The sequence below is a fragment of the Osmia lignaria genome, chromosome 14 (genome assembly GCF_051020975.1).
Source record: "Osmia lignaria lignaria isolate PbOS001 chromosome 14, iyOsmLign1, whole genome shotgun sequence".
Lineage (NCBI taxonomy): Eukaryota > Metazoa > Arthropoda > Insecta > Hymenoptera > Megachilidae > Osmia > Osmia lignaria.
Genome location: NC_135045.1, coordinates 10,471,522 through 10,499,408, shown reverse-complemented (window position 1 = coordinate 10,499,408; position 27,887 = coordinate 10,471,522). Strand labels below are relative to the sequence as shown.

Sequence of the window (27,887 nt, the reverse complement as noted above, 5' to 3'; positions counted from 1 at the left end):
AATTACAAAATGTAACAATTTTTATAGGACTTGGCCCACCCCAGAAAAAATCCTAGTTACGCCAATATTTGAAGGAAAAATGTAGAATACATTCATAATTTTATTTATAAATTTATTGAGTTTTTTACGTGCAATGCAGTTATGGTATATTTTCAATTCTTCAAACGAACTCAACTTCTCAATATACTGAACGTATTTTTAGTCTTGGTACAGAAGAATTTCTCTGGTGATGCCAGTAAACATTGTAGTCTGATACCTACATGGTTGTTCTAAGTTTAGAACGTTTTCAATAGCTTCCGTGCTAGATTTTTAGAGTACTGAACGAGTAATATGTTTTACGAAATGTAAAACTTCGTTAAATGACATTAGCATTTATTATTGCATACATAGAGCTACATCATATAATGGAAACAAACTGCTTTTTTATATGAAATATTGGAATAATAATACATTTATCGTTTAGAGCTCTTATCTTCATTTGTAAACAGATATTTGTTTCATAAGTCATAGGATATCCATTAACATTTCATCATTCCAAAGAAAAAATAATTGAAATTATTAATAATTATTATTAGTAATTATTAAAGTTTCTTTTTATTTGCATATTTTTTCCATTTTAGGATTTTAGCAATTAGTGTTTTTATAAATTTAGGGTATCTTACAATAATTAGTAATTAATATTAAATAATTTAAAAAAGGATGTCATTATTATTTTTTATCAACTGGACAATATGATTCACCTTAGAATATATTTATACACGTATAAACTTTTCAACTACCGATAATCAATAATTTGACACAAATTATCATTCACTTTAAATAAGTCTTATTTATACATATTTGAAACAGTCGTTTGAATTATTTGAATGTTTTCTTAATTATTATCTACAGTTTAAATAAAGATCAATTTAATTTTATTAATTGAATCTCTTTACTTTTTATTTTATTTTACACATATCTCTTAACTTTATAAAAATAGAGAAATATAATAGAATAAAAAAAATCTATTATTTTTAAATATTTTATTTACAAAATTCTCAATATACATACATAGTACTGTATATAATAGTCATTAATTTATGTACAATAATTTTCTTTTCATTAACCAATTTACAATCGTCGTTAACATGCAATTGTAAGCAGAAATGTGAAACCTTTTCTTTTTATAAGATCCTTGATTATTTCTAATGCTGTACATTATGTGCATTAGTACACATCTATCAAATATTTGTATTTTATTGCTTATAATCATAATTCAAGCAGCACAGTTATTACAGTGTTTGAAATGAATTTAATACGCTTACAAATGACTGCATGTATTTAATTTCAGAGTTACTGATAAAACAAAAACAAATAATAAACCATACATAGAATAATTATTTTTAATGCAAAATGAGATTAATATTTTAGACGTTCTGGCAAAATGATTTAAAAGAAAAATTATTTACATCATGTACATTAAATTTCATTTTATATCGGGCAATTAAATTTTAAATAAAATTTGAAGATTCTATTGTTTTCACATGTATGATTATATAGAGAATAGTGATATTTAAGTCACTACATTTAAATAACTGTAAAATCAAATTTTTTTATTTAATATATTACTTGAAACTTTATCAAACTGTATTGTAAAGAATGATAAAAAAAATACTTACGATTATATTGAGCCTCGTTAAATCTACTTGCATGTACATTTGCACTTAACGTCACAGCTATTAGATTTCTTTCAAAATTGGAATGTGACAGAAGTACCTTTCTCAATATCTATTATACAAAATTTTTAAATGTACACATCAGTGATAACTACATATTCATACGTTTTAATTAAAATACTGGAAACTTCAAAAAATTCATTAAAAAAAAAACTTGAACACAATTAAAAATGCACCTCGGTATCATTTGTAATCTTTTTTGTTTGATTTCATTCGCTCATGTGCCATAACATGGCATGCCACGTATCAAGCGTTCAATAAATCGTCCAAGAAATATGTAACATTTTATATATTTATTAAAATAGTGCCATGACTTGTACAGTTTTTATTTAAACTTAATCAGTCTTTATCAGTGTATAAAATATACACACTATTTTCCGGTAAAAAATATATCTTGCTTCATCTAATGCACAGAATATTGAGGAAAATGTTTAATTAGATTTCTTGAACGTTTGATCATGGCATGTCGCATCATAATGCATGAACAAAATAAGCCTTAACACATTGCAGACCAGAACAGCGAACACGAAACCATTTCCTGCGTACTGATCAGTGACAAGAATGACAGAAATGACGTTTCCACTTTCTACTCCTTAATAATTGCAGAACGTTACCTTAAACGCTAACACTAAGTACTAAGCTTTAAATACATTAAATAAGATTACATTCTAAAATTCTGAGCGAATCATAGAAGCTTACTATTGTAAAACCAAATAATATCTACCATCATCATCCACTTTGTCTTAGTTTTCAAATACTTCTTGTCCACCTGATAGAACTGGAAAAACCAACGTTCTCCAGTCTTCAATACGTTAAGATCAGCTCGTTTAATCGCCTGCTTAGAGCTAATTAAGGAAAGTTTATCCTACGAAAGGGAAAGGTGGATAAGCAACCGGTGGAGGATAATAACCCGGGAAAGCTGGGACGGTTGGTTGCACAGGTACGGTATTCGTGACGTAGGTGGTGATCTCCGTCGGTACTACTCTGCTGGAGTACAAGGTGGTGTAGGCGGTTTTCGCTCCGAATGTTAATTTCAGTATTCTCGAATCGGATACGGTGGCCAGGGTTTGCGTGACCAGAGGGCTACTCGTCACCGTGAACTGCGGCTGTTGCGGAAATAGAGGCAATTGCGGAGGCAGTTGCGGGGGCAGTTGCGGGGGCAGTTGCGGCGGTAATTGCGGCTGGAGAACTGGTGCAATTGTGGACGTTCCGTATTCATAAGACGTCCGCGGCACGGTACCGACTGGCCTGGATAACGTCGAATAGAGCGTGTTCCCGTTATTCACAACTGGAATTACGTGAGACTCGTAGACAGTCTCTAGGACAACGACCGGCCGCGACGTGGTGATCACCTGTGGCTGTTGTTGACCAAAGTATTTCAACAGAGCCAGTTGATCGGCAGTCAATTGAGGTTCTGCCGAACTACTGACCGCAGAATCGGACTTCACCTTTGAGACTGAGATAGATTTGAATGGCTCTAGATCGGAATCCCCTTGATCGTTACTTGGAGCTACTACTCTTTTGGGGATATCATCGTCGTCCCTGTCTTCGTCTCCGACATCTAGCTCTAGATGAAGCTCGCTACCAGCTTCATCCAGCTTCGAATTGAATTCGTTCAACGCTTTGCTAGGGATGAACTGATAGATGTCCATCGGTGGCAAAGTCTTTGTAGCAGTGACCACACGAGCAATGTTGTAGGTCTGCACTAGAGTCAATTTGGTCGTATTTCCATTATAGATCACTGGGAGCAGGTGAGTCTTCAGGAGAGTCTGAGTTGTGGAGAATGTCTCTGTTAAAGTTTCTAAGGGAGGGGTAGCTTGGCCAGATTCTAGAGATATAGCTGGGAGGGTCGCCACTGCTGAGTCTAATGGCAATGTTGTTTCGTAAGCAGCTGCTGTGTTTGCTAGGAGATTCTCTGTCAGAGGTTCAGTCGGTGATATCGTGGTAGATGGATCTATTGTTGAGAATGATTTCTTCGCAGTCGATGTCACTGTAACGTATCTGGTGTTTCTTAAGGTTCCGACCTGGAAAGTGTACGGTGACTTAATGGTAGCAATTTCGAAATAAGCGTTGCTCAGATCGGCAGCTGTTGAAATTTCAACATTGATCGTTTCGACAGGGAGGATCTGTTCGGCATGCGGTTGATCTTGGACGCTGACGCTGGCAACATCTTCGCTTTCGCTTGGATCTAACTCTTCGTCAGCTGCCACTTCTATCTTTCTCTGGGCGTTAACTGCCTGACCTGTCGTGACCGCGGATGTAGTAGACGTGGAGACTGAGGTTGTCGTTGATTTATTATCGTCGACATTCAATGGACCTTCGGTTGTACTAGTTTCTGGAGTCGAACGTGGGTCGTCTTCGACATCTATCTGTTTTCGAATGATTATTCTCGGTTTAGGGGTTGTCTTATAGGACCAACGTCCTTGAGTTCGGGGTAGCTTCAATTTTGGTACAGGGTTGGGACTGACCGGTTGTTGCTCGTTTTTACTCTTATTGCTCTGTTTAGAAGGTAAATTCGGTTGATTGCTTGGCCGGAAACCACTGCGACGACGAGTCACCGGAGGCTCTGTCGTTGTTGTTGGAGGACTTCGGTTTCTGGTTAAATTAAAAATCAAATATAGCAAATATGCTAATTACTATACACTTAACATTGTATTTTATTTTATTGCACTTACTTGAAACTTGGTCTCGCTGTTGTGCTACTTCGGTTTTTATTCTGTTTGGGTTGTTGCACCTCGCCACTGTCATAATCCTCGTTCACCTTATTGCGGAATTTTGGACGGGGTAGATTGGGACTGTTATTCTTTCGTGTGCTTCTCACTGTAGATCCTGGCAATAAAAAGTATCATCAATATCCTGCTACATTTACATTTTGTATACTGTGTATTATATTGGACAACAATTTTACCTTTGATAAGGAACATCATGAAATTATTTTCTTTAATAACATAGATTACATCAATTTTTTTCGAATGAAATATTAAAATAGGTAACGTTAAATTTTGATTTTTAATACTAGAACTACCAAAGGGCTCAAAATGACTTGTTTCAGGTTTCTTATTTTAAATTATAAAATTCATTAAAATGTTTTAAAGAATTATTGTATACTGGCTTATGTTTCACTCTTTGTATATTTATTTTTTTATTTTATTTCCAATTTAACAGTCAGTGTACATTGAACGCCAGTAGCTCTAGTGTTAAATGAAATCTAGATTTCTAATTCGAAATTCAATAAATACTTTGAGATTTTAATTTATTGAATGTACAATGTGAGTCACTGATGACCATCGTCTTTATTATACCTGGAGCACTAAACAGAACTTCTAAGGGTAACGATGATTCTTCTTGTTGATTCGTTGGTGTGGGTTCCAATTGCGGTTTCAGCTTTCCTTGTTGCGGTCCAATTGTCTTCAAGATCCGTTGAGTGCTAGACGGACGAATCTTACCTTCGGGAATCGGTGGCGTGCCAGAAAGAATTCTTGACGAGCTTTGAAGCACCTGAGCGTATTTCCCGTTTATGTAGGTTCCAATTACGCTGGTCTCGTGGACGGTGGTTAATCCTTCTTTAACGATCGTACCACCGAGCTTCGTGACCAGCCCGGTTGGATTCTCTTTTTCTCTTCGACCTGTAGGCCTCGGCTTTGGATGCGCTTTCGAGGAAGGTCTCAGATTAATCAACTGTAAAAATAGAACGAATTTTTGCTTTTCATAAATCAATATGACAGGAATGTTTAACGATTTTTGTTTATTTATAATGTTACTGCTATGAGCATCTGTTTACTTTTAGGGAAACGAGTACAGATTTCCATAATTTTGCAAGAGGTAACTGATTGATGTGAATCTGAAAAATCAACAGTGAGTCTTCGACAAATAGATTGTTAGCCGAGTAAACTTGAAGTGTAAATCTCAGATCAACGAACTGTATCTGTGATGAGTTTGATGATGACATTTAATTTTAAATCTAATTGTAAGTGTCTTCTTCTCGACACTTGGGAGCGTTAAAAAGGGCCACTAGCATTCCTCTTTAAATTTTCAAACATTTTTTAAGAATCTTTCATAGGACCCATACCAAAACTTTATAAAACCTTAACAAAATAATTATTTCTACATTAATTAATATGTCTATTTAAAGAATTTGTTTCTGTCGTTTTAGATATATTTTTCATTTTCCAAACCATTTGAAGAATTAAACAACTAATATTGTATGTACAAATATCTCTAAATATACAAAGAAATAAAACAATATATAATTTAAATCATTTACATTAGATAATTAAAGATAATGAAAATAGGTAAACGTCCTTAGACTTTTGAATGGGAATGTATGAATATTCAATTATCTTTCAGGGAATGTTGTTTGTAATGCTTGGATAGAGTTTTGACCTTCCTCTTGAGTAAAACACTGCTTTTCAGGGCAAATACATCAGAATGTATTAATTCGCCAAGCAGAAAACTAGATTTTCTGGTTCAGTCGTCTTGTCTCATATTTACATGCAGCTGTAGAACAATCCGTGTCAATGTTAATCATATGCAATGAGAGAAAAGTTAACAAGTGTGAAATTGCATCATTGATCAATGGTTTAGAAGAGATAGTTTTTTCCATGGTACCGTACCACTTTACTTATATACACTTTGTAAAACTAATATTTCTTAATAACAAATTAAAAAAAGAATTGAACCCATTAATATCCAAAGTTGATTTTTTCCCTTAATTTTCATGTGGTTTATTTGTTATTATAAATTTTTGCTTTTGTAAAATCTTTTTTTAATTTCTGAGAATTAATGACTTAAATTTAAATTTAGATTAATTAGTTCTGTCGCATTTGATTATTATAGCATTAAAGAATACTATGTTTATAGAATAACATAAATTAGTTTAAGAAGAAAGAAGAAGAAGAGTGCAAGAAAAATTGAAGAAACTCTGAAGTGCAATCAAAGACATAAATTATTCTGTTTCAAGAGAAATTAATTTCTATAATTATTTTGGAAGAAATTGGCCGTCTTTTTGTACCTTGTACGTTTCGTCGATTACTTCGGCAGGTTGCTTGGACAGGAAGTCGTATTCAGGTTCAGCGAGATTGTTCTTAACCCCAGGCGTTTCGTCCTTCGATTTTACTTGCACTTGCGAGGATATTACAGGACTCTTTGTTACTACCTGCGTATGAGTGTTCGGTTCCTGTAAGAGACATTACTTATAATAAAACAAAGATTTATGCAAGTTTCTTTCAATATTTGAGTACCACTTTGGTGGGACTTATGTTAATATGTGTTATCTGTACAGATTGGATCCAAGTATGTTGCAAGTGTGTTTGAATTTGACTGAGTATTTTCAAACAATTTCTGATTATTTTAAAAAATATGAGCAATACTTTTAAGTAGATGTACCAGATTATTGTAATTACTGCTTTTTATTATAATTAATTGATGACATTGACAGGGATGGTTGGAATTGGTATAAAATTGGTAGAAAATATTGTTGAATAACAGGCGATAAACGATCGAAAAATAATCGTTTAACTGGAGTTTACGTGAACGTTTGAAAGTAGAAATCTCTTCTTTGGTGTGTATGTGCTCGTATACACGTAGGTAGATAAATACGAACAGACGACTTAAACCGGAAAAGTTAGCTTCTCGAAAGGGAAAGTATCCTACTTCCTGCTCGAAGACATAAATATTTCAACTTCACGGATCATATAAATTCTTAATTGCTTTTTTTGCAATTATCTAACATCAGAATTCGAATTCTAATTCCTGAAATCAATTATTTATGTTAAACCTTGTTCAGTGGACGCAAGTATGTTCTAACTTTCAATAACACACTGTTTCTTCCGGCAAATAATTCTTCATTTGGTAAAACGTTTATGCAATGATTTTCATTTAACTTTAAGCATTAAATTAATGTAGTATAAGTGATATTTTGTGATACTTTTATGTCATAAAATCAGTGTCACCCGTAAAAGAACAATATACAAAGTTTATTCTGCTCTCTGTCTGCTACAATGACGAATCAGTCATTTTACATTAACAATACCGATGAGTCGTTTGTATAGTAATTTCAATAAAATTTTAAGCTTTAATTTGATGTATAATAAGTGGTGTTTTGTCATACTTTTGTGTCATCAATTTATATCAGAATATCTATGTTTCAACATCCTACCTCATTATTCCTACCATTATACCCCATTAAACTGCGTTTCATCTGTTAATGATGTATCTCTGTCTATTAGTAATTCTTTGAAAACACTCGTTAGTTTATCTCACCTGACTCTTTGGAGAACGTATTCCATTATCTTCAGAGGAATTAATAACATTCTGTTCGATGACGGAATTTACAACATTCGATCCTTTTGCCTGTTTTTTCGTTTCTTCTTCGGAATTCGTTTTGTGTGTTTTGCTTGGTTGAATATTAGGAATTGCTTTTTCCTGTGTTTCACTCGGTTTCGTTTGTATAATCGGACCGCTGCTTTTCTTTCCCTTTTCACCGCCTGGAAGACGGGATCAATGATCAATTATAACTACGTAATTTTCAGATGATTCTTTAAAGCTTTTTAAAGCTTCAAATATTATTTTGTAGGTATGGCATAATTCATAATTATATAAAGATATTATGCAATCTTTTAAATTAAAATTTATTAAATTGTTGATTATATCAGTGTGCTGATATTTTCTAATTTTTGTTTTGTTTTAATTTCGTTAGGAAATCTTAACAATAACCAGGACTAAAATAAACGAATACAGGGATTAATCAATGTTACATCCATGGTCAAAGAGATTTCATTGTTCCATTGACCTCTATCCCTAATCCCTGTTCTTATATTCGAATATACCCAGCCAAGGTTCGAATACATTATCGTGTAAATGATCCAAAAATCAAAGATAGACGTCGAACAATAGGTACCCTTGCGTTATTGATTGCAAAGGAACAATAAGGTGACAAATAGGATCAGATTATAATAGTCAAGGCCCAACCAAAATTATTCCAGGCGTTTGCTCTTGAATAACGTCCTTTTTATTTCAAGGTTCTTTTTATGTACCCCGCATTATTAATATAACTAGGTAATTTTCAAGCTTTCAATTTGCTATCCTACTCAAGATAATTAATTAATTACCAAACTTCAAGCTTTCCATTTGCTGCCATGCATAATTAGTATACTTAATTGATTTCCAAATTTCAAATTTCTAGCTTCCAATTTACTACCTTGCATAATTAGTTTGACTAATTAATATTAAAATTGCAAATGTAAAGTTTTCAATCGCTATAATTAGTATATCCAGTATTAATGCTAGTGCAACTATTCATATCCTTAATGACCTGACTAAAGTTTTGGTACGTCTGACCATACTCGTCTATTTTCACTTGCACCAGACGGTATGTTAAAATACAATTATTATTCAAATTATATCTCCTGAGAGAACTTTGTGATATCACTGTATGGTACTTTGAGCTTCGATGAAATTAACGTTAATTATAGTATCTTCAGAGATTTCGATGAATATGTACGGATCGGGAACGAGGCTGCTTAAAATTCTCCCCCGTCGTTTCAATTTATTGTATTGCTCCATGAGCATGATAATTTACTCCTTTTTGCGTTGGCGAAAACGCAGGACGTCGCATAGCTTAAATTAAAAGATGCTCGAGAAGAACGAGCAGCATATCTTATAAAGAAAATGAATACCTGTTGGCTCGCTTTGCGGGCTGAACACCATCACCGTGTTTCCAATCGTGGTGGTGAAATCCAAGAATCCGTACACCGTTTGTGTAATAAAATTATCGTTTACAACCGCCGGTTTGATTACTACAGCGGTCTCGACCGAGTGACTCTTGTAAACTTGGGCCGAGCATTCTGTAACTAAAAGTGAAACGAAGTCATTCTTTAAAAGGTACTTATTTTTCAATCGTAAATTATTGACTGTTCGGAGAAGTACAATAAAGCGTAACTTCTTTATGTAACTTTATTACGTTCAAGACTGCGTAACGTTAGAACATGTAATTTTGATAGAAGGTATCATAAAGGTGTGTTTGTTTGATATAGGTAGGAAGCAATTAAGGGAAACTCTTCCGTTTTTTAATAAATACCGAAATATTTTCGAGAATCTTGGAAAATGTTGTTAGAAATAATAATAGTATTAATAGAAAATCAATTGGAAATCACATAGGGTATCAATAAAAAATCAATAGGATATCAATGGCAAATCAATGGGAAATCAATACAAAACCAATAGAAAATGACATAGGAAATTGATAGAAAATCAGTAGAAAATCAATATTAGCTCCATACTAATAAGGGTTTAAAAAATCCTCCTATTTGACAATTATGGTTTCACCACTAATTTGGAGCAATTAAAGTTTATTTTTCTTTAGAAAAGAAGAAGATACAAAATAAAATAGTACTGAATCACATTTCTTAAATTACGAATTGTGAATTATTGAATGTAATTAAGAACATTGGTTTGAAACGGAAATAGATGTCCTCGACAAACAAAAAGTGTAGATTTCGAAAACGAAAGGTGTGTCGGGATTTTTCAGTGATCGATCCTGTAATGATGTGTATACAGCCTTGCTTACAAATTAAAGTTCTTTTACGTTGCAGAAATGTACGTGTACACACGTAGTACATCTGTACGTGGCAAGTGTGGGAAAGAGTAGCCATTTGGTAATAAAGAAACGCCTTAAGCATTTCTACTGAAACCTTTGATCAGCACTTGGCATTATTGGATATATGAGTTCGAGCGGTTTCTTTTAAGAAATAGTTTTTTACAGAGATTCAAAGAAACATTTGAATGTTTTATTTTTTTACATTTGTACATTGTCGTTTTCTAACACATCTTTGACTGGTTATTTTTATATAAATTGCTATATTGTTTTTATTATATTCTAATATTCTAATAATTCTAATAGTTTAATAGTCTAATAATCTAATGATTCTAATAGCCTAATACTCTAATGGTTCTAATACCAATTCTAATAGTTTGATATTCTAATAGTTCTAATAATTTAACATTCTAATAATTCTAACAGCCTAATATTCTACTATTTTAACTAAAATATTCCATTCTAATTACCTGCTTTTCTAAAATCAGCAATTTGAAAAAATAATTATTCACTGATTGTGAGTCATCAAAACATGTTTTGACGATATAGGCTCTTAGTATAACTCTTGTAATAAATTGTAGTGAAATTAATTCAGTTCGAATACGGGTGTCAGATTTCAAGTATTTTTACTTTAAATAATGTAGGCGTCAGACTAATAAATTTGGAATAAAAAACAAAACATAGTAAAAACCAATGTTTTTTCCTTTTGTTTTTAATGAAATCCGTGTCTACGCTCAAATATTGAAACAAATACTATACAATTTCTAAAAGTTCTCGTGTAGAAAATTTAAAAAAGTCTCTTTAAAATTTGGATTATCTTGACTACGCTTTTCATGCTCTAATTTAATATAAAAAAGAAAAATGATAGAATACTCACCGTATATTATAGTTATGGCAATAAGAAAATATTTCGACGTCATTGTGATTAGCCTAATTTCATTCTTCGTCAGTACATGAATTTTCAATCTGAAATAAAATAAAAATTAAAGTGAAGATTATGCAATACATAAGCCTACGTCTAAAATTAGTCATGATTGAAATTCAACTTTTACAAGTGACAAAAATATTAAACACCTATTCACGGTACGGTTATCATACGCAAACACAAAGGTGGTAATGGAGAATTCTAAGAAAGTAATCATGGTGAATGCATAAATAAACGATTCGTCAGAACGTACTCCACCAACGCTCTACGCTTCACAGCTCTCATCATTAACATAATGATTTTTGTGCAATAATTGTCGCTAGGAACCTACTAGAGGAAATATTATTCGAAATCGAGAATTATAAAGAGCCAAGGAAATAACGTCAGTCGCAGAAATAGTATAAAAATAACTATTGTATAAATAAACCACCCCATTGAAATTTTATCAAAATTAAAAAAATGACATGGAAGTCGAATCGTCCAATTTTAATTAGCCGTATCTTGAAATTGGAACTGCTGATTGCAAAGGACTGAAGGACTGTTTATTTTGTTACAACATGAAGTAAGTATCTACTTCATGTTATTTCCGTAGCCTTTTTTAGACATCTTGTGTAGAACCATTTTTGGTATACGTTTGTAAATACGTCCTTAGGGTACATGAATGGGGTCTCGAACGATGCACTGTCTCATCACGCACACATATCAAATCGTGCACCATTAAATGAGGTAACGAAATTATTACATAACAATAGCGTTGGTAATCGTTTAGCGTGAAACAATGGTAAAAGGCAATACCCGTTCCAGCTTGGGTGCTTAACGGGCATGACTGGAATTCGTAATTCTAGATCGATTCGTTAAATTCCAAAGCGATACCAATATATTTCTTTGTAATTATAGATATAATTTTTTTTTTTAATTATTACTTTTTATTTTACACGTTGATTGCAGCTAACTGAAGGTATTGAACATTTCTTTAGGTAATATTTTTATCCGGAAGGAATTTTGTCTATAATATTATTTATGATTTCATAAGAAACACAAAGCCTATTACAAAGAAATTATTAGATTGCTTGTGTTTAGTCTTGTACATTTGTATTCACTTTTATATTTCTTCCATCTTCATAAAATAATTTAGTACATTCATTAGTTTCATTCACTGTCTTCTTAGAAATGTTTAATATAAATTGATAAAACGGAACCACTGTTGGCAGAAGTATCGTGAGTTCATAAGCTGTTCCTTTCACTCGTATTCTCCCAAGATATTGCAGCAACGCGTATAATCCGCGCGTTTGCAGTAAAAAGCGCGAGCAATCCTTGAATCGCGTGCCGCTATCTCGATACACTTTAATAATAAAATAACATGAGAGTATGAACTACTAGATTTTATATAAAACAGTTTTCTATGAAAGGTACTCTTCGTCTGTAAAAATAGAAAATTGCCAGTTTTGACAAGGGTTTGCAATATACATAATAAAAATTTGTCTGATAAATTATTACTAATATAATTTGGGAAAATTAATTTTTATTAAAAATTGACTAGGTAAATCTATTTCATCTTTCGTCTAATATCTAAATTATTAATTGAAAATTTAAGTAAGTCAGAGCACACGTGTTTTTAAAATTCTGCAGTGATTTCTTTAGCAATTACACTTGTTTAAAAATAACATTTATGACCTGTTTACAAAATATGAATTACTAGGAAACCGGGTTAACGGAAGAGGCCGAAATTTCTGCTAATACTACTTCAAGGACTACCGAGTTTACCAAGTTGCCATTCCATAACGTCCGCAATAAGGAGTGGTCTCACAAATGCTGCTCTACACCACCATAATATTGCATACCCAAGTAGAACATGTTTAAAGAAACATTAGGGTGAATTCATACTATTAGAAACGCGGTTGCCAGTGTTCTAAAAGTACCTATCTATTTCAGAGGAAAAGCTGTATATTTCCCGCGAGTGAATATAAGAGAAGCAGATATTCTCAAAATTTTCATTTTGACAATATTAATATCAAAAGTATTATAATTTAGACAAGATAGTAATATAATATTCAATTATTAAACATTACAAAATTTAGTATATAGCAGAGAAATACGGATAATAAAGAAATATCAATTCAAATTTCCCGCGTAAATGTTTACGCGCAAGTGGTGGGAGGCGAGAGACCTATATTTATAGGGTCCCTTCTCCACACATTGTCATTCTCCCCTGGGACACCTAGAGAGAAGGGCGACGGACTCGGGACATTACCATTTTTGGTGGCATGCATTTATAGAAGGGTTGAGAAAAGCCGAATTAAAGGATACAATTTAGTTAATCGAAATCGGCTTTATTCCATTTAAAGAACCATGAAATCATGACTAAACGAACAACTATTATCGCAAACGTCATGAATACCATTGACATTGAAATTAATACTTAAAAATATGAATACTCAGTCTGACTTTGATAAAAAATCATTTCCTTCAGATCAAAAAATAATCCTCATTTATTAACGTCGCGTCGTTTTAATTTGAAATTAGGAATACATTATTTATGTATTCCAAACGTGATTCGGAGGTAGTAAACGTTTCTCACCAAAATCTTGCGAGTGTCACAACACCAATACTCGAACGTCATTGTTCGTGTCTGAAATTTCGAATAAAGAATTCATTCGTTAAGGATTATAGCGTGCAACAGTCCTTTTATATCCTCCAAAAATTGCTTAAAAATAGCCCTGTCTGTGTTCATTAAGAGATGAGTACCGTTAAATGAAATCGTGTAAAAAATATTAATGAAACGTTTATACAGTGATTTTCTTTAAGCTTTAAACTGTAAATTGATATGTCATAAGTTCTATTTCGTGATACTTTTATGTCATCAAATCATGTCAGACTTTCTATGTTTCAAAATCCACCTAGTATTCAAAGCACGAAAATTTCGGAAAAAACACGTTGAATGTTGCAATCCTCCCCCAAAATAAAATAAATAATCGTCGATAATTTTCAGCAATCTTTCGACTTTTATACCCTCATACCACGAAATAAATAAAAAACAAGAGGTATCTACATTTTGATGAAAAGCAACATGTTTCTTAAAAAGCGTTTTAATAAGTTCTTCCTTAAAGTTCCTGAAATAAACATCTGAAATTTGTCATTTTGACATAAACTATTTAGAAAAAAACTTTCACTTTCACCGTGAAAGTAAAAAAGAAATGTACGAGAGTAGGTTGATGGAAGTTCATGAAATTCAGCAAGATCCAACGAAGGACTTGGATGAAAAAGGCTATCCGTGGTTAGTTCACGTGCCTTGCATTTCCTCGTTTGGCGCAACACTCTCAGCAGTCTGCGTTTCGCAAAGAAAAAGTGAGCGGGACATTTGTGTCTCGAGGCGTTCACATATCTCCCTGCAGCGATTTAAAGCTTGGATTTATGTCGTCCGATCACGTGAAACTTTCCGCATGAGTTGAACGAGAAAATACACCGAAACGAATGTTAGCCGCAAACTTAACCCATTATCTGCCATTGTCCCAATTTTATAGCATTATTGCTGACACTTGAAATAAAAATAAGTTTGCCAATTTCAAAATTCTAAGGTTGTACAGTTTTAAAGTTTAAAAGTTCAAAAATTTCAAAATGTAAGATTCTAAAGTTCCAGATTTCCAAAATTTCAAAATTCTATTATTTTAAGGTTCTAAAATTCTGAAATTCCAAAATTCCAAACGTTAACACTGCTAATAAAGCTATGCGAAAATTTCAATTACGCCACTGGATAGAGGAAACAAAATAAATTTACAATATCTCAATCAATAATTCAACCATAATTAGAGTTATCTGATGACGTAAAGAACTTTGAAAAAATAAATTATCTTGCCATTATAATAACTCCTAATAAAATTCACGTGTATACTAATCAGTTGAATTCGCATACTAACGCGACATGAAATTCCTTCATCTTTGTCACCAGGTCGTTGACATCTCCTTCAAGGATATCCAGCTGAAAATGTACAACTCTCTATATAATTGTACGAAAGACACCGTTCAAGAAACAGAACCTTCTTTTCGGTTGAATAAACCGCACCTCGAGCGAAACATTAACATTTGTAAATGTTCAATAACAGTCACCGTGATAGAAGTTCCATTTGTGACTGATCTCATGAATATGAAACTTTAGAATAATCACCGACCACTTTTACCCGTAGCATATACAAGAGACATACTCTTGCATGAATAATTTGTCTTTAGAAACATATTTAAGAGTTGGAGGAGAATTTTTAATCTTTCAATTACGCCAGTCGTGGAACTGGATACGATTCATTTATTATGAAATATCGAATGATATTTCATTTACTAGGAATTTCATTTGCAAAACTCTGATTGGTAATTTGAGGCATTCGTGGTACAGTAGAATTTATAGTATTTGAAATGATTGTAATTGTGATTAGTTCATGTTTGGAAAGGAATAATGTAAGGGCAAATATTGCAAAAAGTAAAATATGAGGGAGAAATTAGGAAATAAGGTCTCGCATCATTTGCCTTTGGTTTTAAGAAAATTCTCTGAGAGCGCTGAAAGAGCTTTGGGAGATCCTTGTGAAAACTTTGGGAGAGCTTTGAGAGAGCCTAGGAAAAGACCAGGAAGGCTTTAGGAGAACTTAGGGAGTACCTTAGGAGAACCTTGGAGGAGCCCTGGGAGAGCTTTAGGAGAAACTAGGAAAACCCTAGGGAGAAAACCCTAAGAAGAGCGTAAGAAGAGTTTAGACAGACCCTTGGAAAATCCTTGGGAGACTCTAAAGAGTCTAAGGGTCGAAAGAGTCTAAGGAGAGTCTTAAGAGAAATTCAAGTTACCCATGACCAAAGTATGTATTTACAAAAAAGAATACGACTTATTGGGACATAACAAGGTTTCCCTTTTCCTGTTTAGAAGAATTCGATTCACTTTCGAATGGACTTAACAGTTGCTTTCTGTTTTAAAATATGCGTGACTGATAAACCGCATCAACCAATGTTACTTTCTACATTCGACTAAGGCTTTGATGGAAAAGAATCTTTAATTGATCGATTCTATTACAAATCTTGTTTGTAATAAAATCATCTTTGAAACTATCAAATATCATCTCTATGAATTTCATTTATCCATGTAATGGATCTTAATCTTACGATTATGATGGTAGCAATATTCAATTCGTAAAACAAAAATTTGTATAACTATTAAATCTTTTTTACATATGCCATTATTAAGCAACTGAAGGGGGAGAGAGCGGTAAAGATCTTACTTACTTAGGGTGACACACGCTAAACCCGGCCTTGGATATACGATTGATGATTTTGTATCTGATGAAGGAGACGCGAGGACTTTTGTCAAATATACGCTATGGGTATGTATTTCTTGGAATATGTTAAAACCGGTCATCAATGGTGAACAGGATTTCTGGCCAACATCCAAGATCATGGCCAATCGGTTGACCATCGACCGGTTTCAACATTCGCAACACCTTCCTCAATTCTATTTTTGTAAGATCGTCAACAACCGTTACGACTCGAAGAATCCTTTCTTCGAAAAATACTGATTAAATCATTTATACAAATTCAATTTGCTACGGTTGAATCCTCATCCGCCATTCAGTTTTATTTTTTAGTGTCAAATTGACACAATGGTAAAAAATTGTGGAAAGTTTTATTTCCAATAATTCCCTGAGGATTCAAGGATAATATAAATATAATGAAATCATTGCATTATGTTTAAAAAAACCAATGCACCATTGATTCCTTGACTTAAAGAAATAGACACGTCGGAGTCATTAGGACGTAGATCATTATTGCTAATGGAATATACAATAGTGACGTACAGTGTGTTTCTCACGATTTATGTGACACAATTTTCATGTAATTTACTTGAGACAGTCCTGCTGATATGTAAGAAGGATGACACAAGATCCGTTTCAAATGGAAAAACAGTTTTAAACAATAGAAATGCAATAATTGTTAGTAATTATTATAATTTTCTTTCATTTTTATATTTAACTCTTTCATAACGTACTTGTTTTCAATTGTCATTCATAGTTCACACTTTTTTCTTAATTAACCCTTGAACAGCGGAGAATGGGTCAATCGAGATCTAAACTTACAAAACATGTACAAGGATATTAACTTAAAATTAAATGTATAACTTTTTAACGAACGGGTTTCAGGTATTGAAAGAATAATTATAATAGAACAGTGTAAAATTTAGAAAATGAAATGAAATTATGGCTCTCTTCGTGGTCCGCCATCCGAGGGTGAATTTATAATAATTCTAATGATGCCATTTATATTGAAAAAACAGGAATTTAAGTGTTTAATTAGAAAGGTATTTAACAATTATCGTTTAAGGTTGAGAATGGGTTAGTTTGTTTGTAGAAGTTTCTATTCATTATTTTTCTGAGGGTGCGTTTGATGAACCAATCTTACAATCAGTCTATCTTGTAACAACGTACAGCCTCAACCATCGCTGGTTAACCTTTTCTCTTGACGGTGGAAGAAGTTCCATGCATGGGAAAGTACTTTCCTAAAGATTCTCACAATCGCACGTTTAACCGCAACTATAATAAATATTACGGGTTTCCTATCTATCTGCCTTTGATATTGACAATACAATTATAATAATTATAATTGCAATTTTATTTTTGATAAACTTTAAGATATTCTTATGCCCATGGTGTATAAAAAGAGAGTAATTAATTAATTTGATTATTATCATTAGAATATTAGTGTCCCCCCTTAGCAATACTGCAAAGTATAAAAATAGATATATTTGTCAATTTTGAAAATAAAAATATGGATTAACCCCCCTTCTAAGATCCTAAAATTTTCAAATTCTCGAATTCTAAAATTCTGAAATTTTAAAAATCTAAAGTTCTAAAATTCTAAAACTCCGAAGTTTCAAAGTACCAAAGTGCCAAAGTTTCAGAGTTCCAAAGTTCCAAAGTTCTGAAGTTTTAAACTTCTGAGACTCTAAGGCTCTAAAATTCTAACATTCCAAAAATTTTTAAATTCTAATATTAATATTCTAATATTCTAAGGATTTAAAATTCTACTCCAGCCCAAAAGAAGATCGTAATTACATTAATGTGGTTAATACGGATATTAATTGAGTTTTTAATTTTAACTCATTGCAATTTAAAGACAGGTTACAAGTCGTCACTGTTTTACAAACACCACAAATGCAATTTATTTTTTCTTTCAAGTTCACGGTGAAGTCTGCTGCAAATATTTTGCATGTCCTCAAGGTCAAGAATCATGGCCGGTCGAAAGGACTTCTAGGTTTTATTGCGAACACTTTTATCTCCAAACCGAGGACACATATTTTTGCATGAACAACTGGTATCGCATGAGGACTTCTGGTCCTTGCAGTGGAACAACCTCCTCTCTACCAGATAACAAAATTCCATCTAGAATACATATTCTTCTTTTTACTCCAATAATTGCACTGTTGGATGCAAGGAGGACCTCAATGACAAGAAGAAACTTTTGAAGCTTTATTTCATAGAAACTTCTTATCTTTTAAAGAGAAAAGATCAATTAATCAATACTGATCTACAAAATTTGCTGCAACTTCGAAAATTTCGAGAACGTAAAATATGAAGACTTATGAATGAAACTTACAATTAGAGATTATATGTATGTAGAAAAGAATGTAGAATTCTAATTAAGCATTTTGCTGCTTAATACTCTTCTTGCATCCAAAGGTACAATCGAAGGGTTGGGTGCAGACAGTTCCATTTTTTTTAGCAATTGTGATTTTATTATTTATTTAAGAAAAATAATTCTTTAAGCAATTTTTCTTACAATTAGTTTCTGTAAAATTTACTAAAATGAAGCTGTATCGTTCTTGCATTCAACCGTTGCATTCAATTATTATTTAATTATAGAAAATGAATTATTATTATAGAAAATGAACAGATATTGGTATGTATTATAAGTTTGAACTAATCTTAAGACGAGGAAAAAGCTTTGTCTGCAATAAAAGTAGAGACACAAGGTGATAATTGAATTACAAAAACCAGTTCACAGGAATGTGCAAAAGGAACTACCTTTCGCAAAATTTTCTTTCATCTCAGATATTGTGAGTAAAAGGGAACTTGGCTGGATTGTAACAGTGATTCTCACATTAAGAAGTCACTATGTTATCTTGCGAACGATCGTTCTTTCATAGCAGTTCCCAGCTGATGTGATTGTTGTGAGAACAATTGGCGAGGATCTTCCAATTGTCAAGAGCCAGTTCACATCTAACGATTAGATAACTCACTCTGAATTCCGTGATTTTACGCACACCGCTATTCAACATCTTCATTTTTCCAAAACAATGTTACAACGGTAAGTTGTTAATCAACTAAGAATACTCGTATTAAACAACTAGACAATTGCGAAAATCGGATACAATTTATTTATTAAACAGTTTCAAATACTAATCCCTGATGTCGCTAGAAACAAATTTGAATTTTAATTAATTTCACATGAAACCTACCAGATACAGAGAGTCGGATTAGAGGGAGATCTATGTAAGGAGAGCTACACTCCTGGGCTCATTATGTAGGGGGCTCCCTTCTAAGTCTTCCATTTACCATGTAAAATAATAATGAATTAAATTCTTTTATTATTGCCTTTTTTCTTTACAATCAAATATTATTTAATTTGATTTAGAATAAATTTCAATTTTTTAATTAAAGGGAAGTCTAAGGGAGGCTATAGTCCTGGGCCCCCTAAGTCTTTCATTTATTATATCAAAAAATATAGTAACGCTGTTCTTTCTGTTTACGATTAAATATTTAATTCTATTTAGAATAAATTTAAACATTTGAACCAAGTTCATCAACCAAAGGGGCCCTAAATAATTTGATAACCCTGGGGTCCCAGCAATCTTAATTCCGTCCTGATCACACAATTTTAATGGTTTCAAATTTTTAATTAGAATTAATTTACATTTCGCTATAATCATTTTCCATGAGTTCATCGTCCTCAAAATGTCAAACGTGTTTACCAAAAAAACCTCGTATCACTTTCAATCAACCTTGTTTATGCTTATTAAGAAGGAAAAAACCTGGCATGTGATGAAATGTCGAAATGAAACAGTAATTCCTTACGTTCTTGAACTTTTTAACAGCGTCTGATTCATCAGGACAGCAAGCAGACGTTCGGAGAAAGGAAATCGAAACGTTTTGAAACACCAACTGTACGTTGCTTCGTGGTATTGCCACACCGTGTCTAGTTTTAGTATCTCATTTTTTTGTGTGTGTATTTTTCTTGCCGTTTACGGAACCCGAGCAAGCGTTATTTTAATTACTTCCCGTTTGAGAGCGTGCAGTTTTGGAGCGCCATTCGACCTGAATACTTTTCCGCCGATTTCTATCGAACACCGGATGAATCTCGGTAGTGGAAGCTTGATTTCTCTTCAGAAGATTCTGTTATCTTCTAAACGGATTGATTACTATGTCATTCAAATGTAGGTGACACTTGAGTTTCCATCATAGTCATTTTAGGACGTATTACATATTAGGAATTATGTTACTTATTAGTTATTAGGCATTTGAAATTATGGGTAATAGATATAACGAAGTATTGTAAAAATAGTAGAAAATAAAATTTAGAAATCTTAAAAGAGAGCCCCCTGAAAACAGAATACAGGGCTAAGCCCCTCTTAGACCTCTCTTTGATCTGATGCTGCTTTACGAAATGTGATGGTTCAACCCTCGGACGACGGACCATGGAGAGAACCCCATTTTTAATTTAATCTTGTATTTCATATTTATATCCAATATATGAAACTCCGCTGTTCAAGGATTAAAAATAGAAAAATTATTATTTATGAACCGCTATAAATGTCTAAAATGCAAAATAATTTATAATTTCAGTTGAATATCTAGGTCACCTAGATAGATCTAGAATACCAGTTAATAACATGTGTTAAATTTATTTTTTGCTCATAGTGTCCGGTTTTCTACGTATCTATTCGAGTATATTATTTAAGTAAGGGAAGTTGAAAGAGTTTCCTCTCATTAATTAATTGAACGCGATAAAATTGCTCACCGGTTATTATGTGTTTTAAAAAACGGTGTATAAAAATTGTAATGAATGCAATCAACGGTACTTGTATACACGTGGTTTTTATTTATGGGAATGCATACCAGTGTACATGTGCACGCAGGAACGTGAAATGCATCAATCACTGCACTCACATTTTTATTTTACATTTCAGGTGTGGCTGATATGTATGCAACGAACAAGAGAACATCCCGCAATGTTTTTCCATTGCAGTATTGCCAATGCTGTTCACGCATCACTTTAATATAATATACAAGGTGGTAAGAAAAATTATTACTATTATATTATAGCCCCTTTTATATCATATAACTTTTGTAACTTAAACTTTTCTCATATCTTTAGATAACTCACCCTCTGTTATATATTTTAATTGAGAGGTATTCAAATTAATAAGAATTTTAATCATTTTATTTAAAATTTTGAAATTGCCATATTTTTTTAATTCTTATTACGAATTTAAGCAAAATTATAATACGACACGGTTTGAAAAGTATCATTTATAACCGATATATCATGTATCAATAACGGTACATCAATAAAAAATGCAGAATACAAAGAGCTGTGAGAACTTCGGTATCAGATAGCTTAATCTGATCTATTACTTCCGCTTTTCTTCCTCAGTTATAAGTCAGAAGGAGAAAGTACGTAGAAATCCTTTCACTGTATCCATCGACAAAATATTTAATTTCAACATTGTTTTACACGACATTCAACTTTAATTTTCAGTCATTCTATATGCGTTGTTTAAACATCGTTATCTCAGATGAAACATTTTCAATGGCTAAAAATATCGTTTCACATATTTGTATTCACTGCTATTGTGTTCCTTTAATTATGAAAATTGCTTGCAAATTAAGTCAGTAATCGGTTCATTGTTACAACTTTTACTTTCAAACTATGGTGATAATAATAATAGCTTGTTGTGATACTTTAATAGATTATTGTTTGTATTTTCAATATGATAATTAATAAAATTAACGTAAAGTATTTTTAAATTAATATATAGGATAAAAATCGACTATAATAACTTCAATAAAAATGACCCCTTTGAATAGAGGTGCCCTCCTTACTAATCGAAGTTTCTCTATGGCTGACTATACATGACCATTTTCACTGCGGCCTTCAGCGTTTTAAAGGAGTACGTATACTCATTTAAAAAGCTCATTTATAAGTGATTTTTTCAGTTGTATTACCTCTCCAAATCGATATGTCTCCCTTACAGCGTTGATTGCTAGCAGCTGATGCTTTAATTTTATATAATTGAATAATTAATCAAAGAAAGGAGTTAGAGTAACTCTGAATGGCATTAGTATTACATCAATAACATGGCAAACTAAATACTTTACTAATTCTGATACCTAGAGCTATTAAACCTTGAAGGGCCCCCTTGGTTTATAAACTTGATTCAAAAATTGAAATTTATTCTAAATAAAATTAAATAACATTTAAAGAAAAATGGTAGCAATAAAATATTTTTTAACTAATAAATAGTAAATGGAAGGGTTGGAGGGCCCAGGACTATAGCCCTCTTGAGCCCTCTATAGTCCCCTACCTATAGGTTCTATGGCATAGACCCTATTCTATTCCTACTTAATTCAGAAAAACACCTGACATAATAAAATTAGATACAGTATGCATCCCGATCGTCCGAACAGTGTCTTGTTTCGATATCGGAAAATTGTATTACATAAATTACAGTATCGCGTGGGACGATAGTGCAACATTCGCAAAGAGAGCAGTGAACGTTAACACGCAAAGTGCGCCACGCAGTCCTTGTAAAATGTAAATGCAGGTATGGTGGTCACGAGTAAACGTCAAACATTGCACGTGTCTATGCACAAATATCCGCGTGGCAATGGCGTCGCACGTGACGGCAAAGTTAGCTTAGAAAGCAAGCGATTCCGAGGAATGTCAATTTAACGATCAATCGACGGCTGCCCTCGAATGGAAACCTGTGAGACTGGCTAATAGGGAACGCTTCTTGTCGAGAAGAATGGTCTCTCGCTGTCACGCGTTATTAAATTTCTCGAACGGCTTCGATCGAGAGGAAAATCAGGGAAGAAAAATTTCCAACTTTTTCAATAGATCAGCTATTCGATCTTTGACGCCTATTTGATGACATAAAAGTAACGTGAAATGGTACTTATGGCACGTCAATTTAAAGCTTAAAGTTTGCTCAAAAATGCTATGTAAAGCTTTTATTAATGTGTTCGGTATAAAATGGCGGATTAGCAATTATAATCAACAATGACCCATTTCGAAAAATATAAAGTGTGAAACAATATGATGACATAAAAGTAGCGTGAAATGGTACTTGTGACACATCAATTTAAAGTTTAAAGTTTGTTTAAAAATCCTATATAAACAGTGCATCGATATCTTTGCTACAGAACGAATGGTGGGTAGTTATAGCAAACAAAGACCAGAGTAATCTTTACATGTTCCTTTTTTTATAGATGACACTAATTTCGTGACAGAAAATTATCACAAAATGGCACTTATTGTATATCAATTTAAAGCTTAAAGTTCGGTTAAAAAGGCTACATAAACCTTTCATAAAAATTTTCAATACAAAATGGCTGATTACCAATTACTCTCAACAATGACATATTTCAAAAAGTATAAAGTGTAAAGAGATTTGATGACATAAAAATATTATAAAATGTCACTTATGGTACATCAATTTAAAGCTTAAGATTTAATAAATATGCCTACGTAAATGTTTCATCGGTATTCTCAATAAAAAATCAATGGTTGGTACTTACAGTAATCAAAGACCTATGCTGCTAATTTTTCCTATTAATTTATTGGTAGCATAGTTTCGCAAACAAAACTGTTAAAGGAAAAAAAGGAACAGTACGCTTCCCGGTTTGCTATGCTGGTGAACGTTTTATACACACCGCTAATTGGCAAAAAAATATTCTATAATGTTGATTTCAAGTAAATTCAAGACTCTCGGTTTCACTTTGTAACACCGTTCTACGGCATAGCGTAATGTAACGGTGTGTAAACGATGCCCCAATTATAATAAGGAACGCAAACACGTGCTGGCAGAACCGTACACGCGTTCACGCAAATTGTAATGTACTTTCACTTGGATTTCGTTAAGCGCGGTAGATAGATACACTGAAAGATATGTAGGTAAAGCGTAATGGTTACACCTCCTGTGCCTAAGAACACGGCACAAAATTCATGTCCTTCTTCCTTCAATTAATCGAAAGGTATCGAATTACATTCAAACACGATTGTTAACAAATGTTAAATTTTGACACCTTTAGTACCAGAAAAGATTGATGGATAACTATAATCACCTTTAGAACAGAGTAGGTGTTCGATATTGGGGGATCATAATCACCTTTAGTGATGAAAGAGTTAATGTAAGGGTTAAAGGGTTAAAGAGTTCACCGAGAAATCAGCCACTCATTAATGTAACTAGGATTTTCGGTGGGGGTGGGTCAGCTCCCTTATGTTTACAGACAATGCTTGGAATCTCAAAATTTCAAAACCTTAGAATTTTAAAATTTTATAAATGTAGAATCTTAGAATTTTAGAATTTCCACTTTTGGGGGGGGGAAGATATCCTACCCCTTACCTAGTTATACCAATGTAGCCTCTACAGAAAAATATTGCCTGAGCTTAAATAAAATAAATAAAAAAGCGGGAAAAAATTATCCAAAATTAGTTAATCAAATAAGATCTATTTTACTATTATTTTATCATCTGAAATCATTATGCAAAAATTAAATTATTCATTGTTAAATGTAAATGATGCTTGAATTTTCATAAAAATCCATCGCCCATATTATTCTACTTTTTTAAATAAAATTACATGTTACTTGCAATATTTCAAAAGTGACCAACTCTGATAGTAATCAACAATTCTTCTTTGACTGTATTAGGGAACACCCCGTACACTTGAGTAACTCATTCGAGCAATAATATATTTTCCCTAACTGAACAATTAGCTTCTAAACGATGGTATCTCATCGATGTTACATAAAACTGTTTAGATCGATGAATGTATACTTGTTTTGCATTGTACAATGTAAGTACAATCGATTTTTATTGCAGTACCCTTCTGCTTATGGGAAACATTCGATGAAACGTTCAGAGATATGTAAATTCAGTTTAACGCTATAATTACATCATATAACATGCGTTATATCATCTGACATGTTGTTTTAATTTAAAAAAAAGAAAAAACTCTTATAAATTCGAAAACAATATATTATGTATTGTATTCTATTTTCATCCAAGCGAAATAGTTTTTTGTATTATATTGCATATTTATGCGAGACAAATAATAGGTGCAATATTCAAAATCCTCATTTGAATAAATTTAAATAAGAAATAAAATAGAATTTGTGTTGCTGCAGCTATGTTTTCTCCTGTATTATTAATATGACAGATGCCGCAGTGAGAATGCAAGTATATAGGTATATAATAAGGCAGACTAATTGCAATTTTATTATTCAAAGCAGAATCATTTCATTTTTTAATTTAAATTTTTCATGTGCTACTTCGTGTGATTAACACATTAAACGCCTCAGTGAAAACGGATGTGTATAATTATTAATTTTTAAATCCAAGCTTTCAATTTGGTACCTTGCATTATTAATATAATACTAATGTTATTCAAAGTTTATTTTTTATTTTCTTTTTCTAATAATTTGGGGCACCAGCCATCAACGGCTTCCGTTATAGTGAACTTAACATAGTATTAATTAATTTGATATCTTACATTATTAATATATTATTAATGCTATTTAGAGTTTATTTGTTCTTTTGCTTATATAATAATTTGAAACACCAGCTACCGACGGCTTCCTTTATAGTAAAACCTAACACAATATTAACGCCATTTAAAATTTTCTTTAATTTCTATTAATTTTCCTATTGCATTGAAAGTGTGACGACAATTACCGATGTACCCTACGGCATCACGGAAGACATTAATTCCTTTCGAACAAGTACCCGAATCCTTATACGTTTGTTCAATGAATTGTACGGGAAATGATCCTCGACAAGGTGATTATATAAAGCTAGTAAGTAAAAGCGGACAACATAAGTTTAACCCCTTTTCATATTACAAAAACCACGTCGGTTCTCCAGAATTTTTAACTAAACAAAGCAAATTATTTTACACCTACCATTCCAGTAAAATGGTCCCAGAAAGCCATTCAAACAATTAAATATAGAAATCCCAATTCAAAGATTGTTAAGAATATTAGTTTGCACTTGTAATTTCAGTAAAATGGTCCCAAAAAACCATCCAAACAATTAAATTTAGAATTCCCAATATAAGGGTTGTTGAGAATATTAGTTTGCACTTGTTATTTCGGTAAAATGGTCCCAGAACACCATTCGTGCAATTAAATTTAAAAATCGTAATATAAGGGTTGCTAAGAATATTAGTTTGCACTTGTAATTTCAATAAAATAACACTTAAATGAAATGGTACCAGAGGACCAGAAATCCTAAGGATGGTTGAAAGAGCTCCTAGGTATAAGGGTTGTCGAGAATCGTGTAAACTTTACACTGTAAAGTATAATGACGGAAGTGCTGGTTCCAAGCGGAAGAAAAGGGTGGTTCACTTACCAGAAGGGGTGGGTCGTCGATGATCGCGTTGTTGATTAGAGATGCTCAGTGTGAGAACTCGTTGGCGTCGCGATGCACGGCGCTCGACATTCCTTTCAGCTTGCCTTGGAGTAACTGGACGGCAAAACGGTTTCCCTCTCTCGATTCGCACCGACTTCTTTACATTCTACTCCAGCCTCGATCATGGCTTTCACTTCATCCGTCGAGGAAATGGTGAACCGTGATCGTTCGAGACGTTCGCACACCATGCTTCTGGTCCAGCGTCGAGCAACTCGCTTCGATGCTGCTCGCAACGTAATCTGGAGAACGTTTCGTTTCATTCCAGACTAAATTGCTTACTATTTATCATAACGTACCGACGAACAGTTAGTTGCACTCATTTTAAAAAGAACTCTCCATGGGACGAATAGTAAATCCTGAAAAAGTAGATACCAACATTAGAAATGGTGTACTATAACTTTGAAAATAATATAGCATAGAGATATTAATATGCAAGGTCCAAAGTTGCATTATTTTATTTTGCATTTTAGAAAAGCATTGTGAACTTATAACTTTGTAATCTACGGTACACAATTTTCCAAATAATAGCTGGTAGCGAAAGTGTTAATTTGTTTGAAAGTATACTACTTCCCTTCCACTTGAATTGTTTTGAAAAAAATAGAGTTCAGTTATACAATGTTCAGTACAATGATGCTGTCAATTTTTAAGACATCTAATGTTAATATTAAGAAAAATATTATAATTAATAATAATATAATGATTAAGAAAATACTTGCTTCTAGGTTACCTGTTTTCGAAGATTTTATTTATTTAGGCGTATGAAGTGAATACAAATTTGTTTTACAATTATTTTAATAATGTTCTGGTCTTATACTAGTGTTAATTAATTTATAAAAAATAGAATTAGAGGGAGTCAAAATTGTGTCTTTTCAGTAGTCTATGCGTGGTGCGATAAAAGAGTGACTGGTAAAGCAGAAGGGGGTGCTCGCTCTGTAGTTAC

At 32.7% G+C, this 27,887-nt stretch overlaps 1 protein-coding gene across 2 annotated transcripts; it reads right to left on the bottom strand.

Annotated features, from left to right (window-relative positions):
- Nucleotides 1–1,856: 1,856 nt before the first annotated feature.
- On the bottom strand, nucleotides 1,857–27,840 carry LOC117605583 (uncharacterized). 2 transcript variants are annotated; one of them, XM_034327089.2, is made up of 9 exons: nucleotides 27,675–27,838; nucleotides 26,888–27,303; nucleotides 11,186–11,274; nucleotides 9,392–9,565; nucleotides 7,977–8,200; nucleotides 6,727–6,891; nucleotides 5,018–5,393; nucleotides 4,391–4,544; nucleotides 1,857–4,310 (listed from the first exon to the last, which is right to left on the bottom strand). In XM_034327089.2, exons 3-9 carry the CDS (start codon nucleotides 11,226–11,228, stop codon nucleotides 2,576–2,578), a joined length of 2,871 nt encoding a protein of 956 aa, XP_034182980.1. In that variant the 5' UTR covers nucleotides 11,229–11,274; nucleotides 26,888–27,303; nucleotides 27,675–27,838; the 3' UTR covers nucleotides 1,857–2,575. The 2 variants fall into 2 exon arrangements, with proteins under 2 accessions (XP_034182980.1, XP_076548106.1); XM_076691991.1 differs by lacking the exon at nucleotides 6,727–6,891 and having other exon boundaries at nucleotides 27,675–27,840.
- Nucleotides 27,841–27,887: the final 47 nt, after the last annotated feature.

Bases quoted from the DNA above. Each gene is read 5' to 3' on its own strand.
- LOC117605583 (XM_034327089.2), bottom strand. From the start codon at position 11,228: ATGACGTCGAAATATTTTCTTATTGCCATAACTATAATATACG. The intron at 4,545-5,017 runs GTATAATAAAGA...TTTTATTGCCAG, and splicing joins AGTTCTGTTTAGTGCTCCAG to GATCTACAGTGAGAAGCACA. The intron at 4,311-4,390 runs GTAAGTGCAATA...TAATTTAACCAG, and splicing joins ACAGCGAGACCAAGTTTCAA to AAACCGAAGTCCTCCAACAA.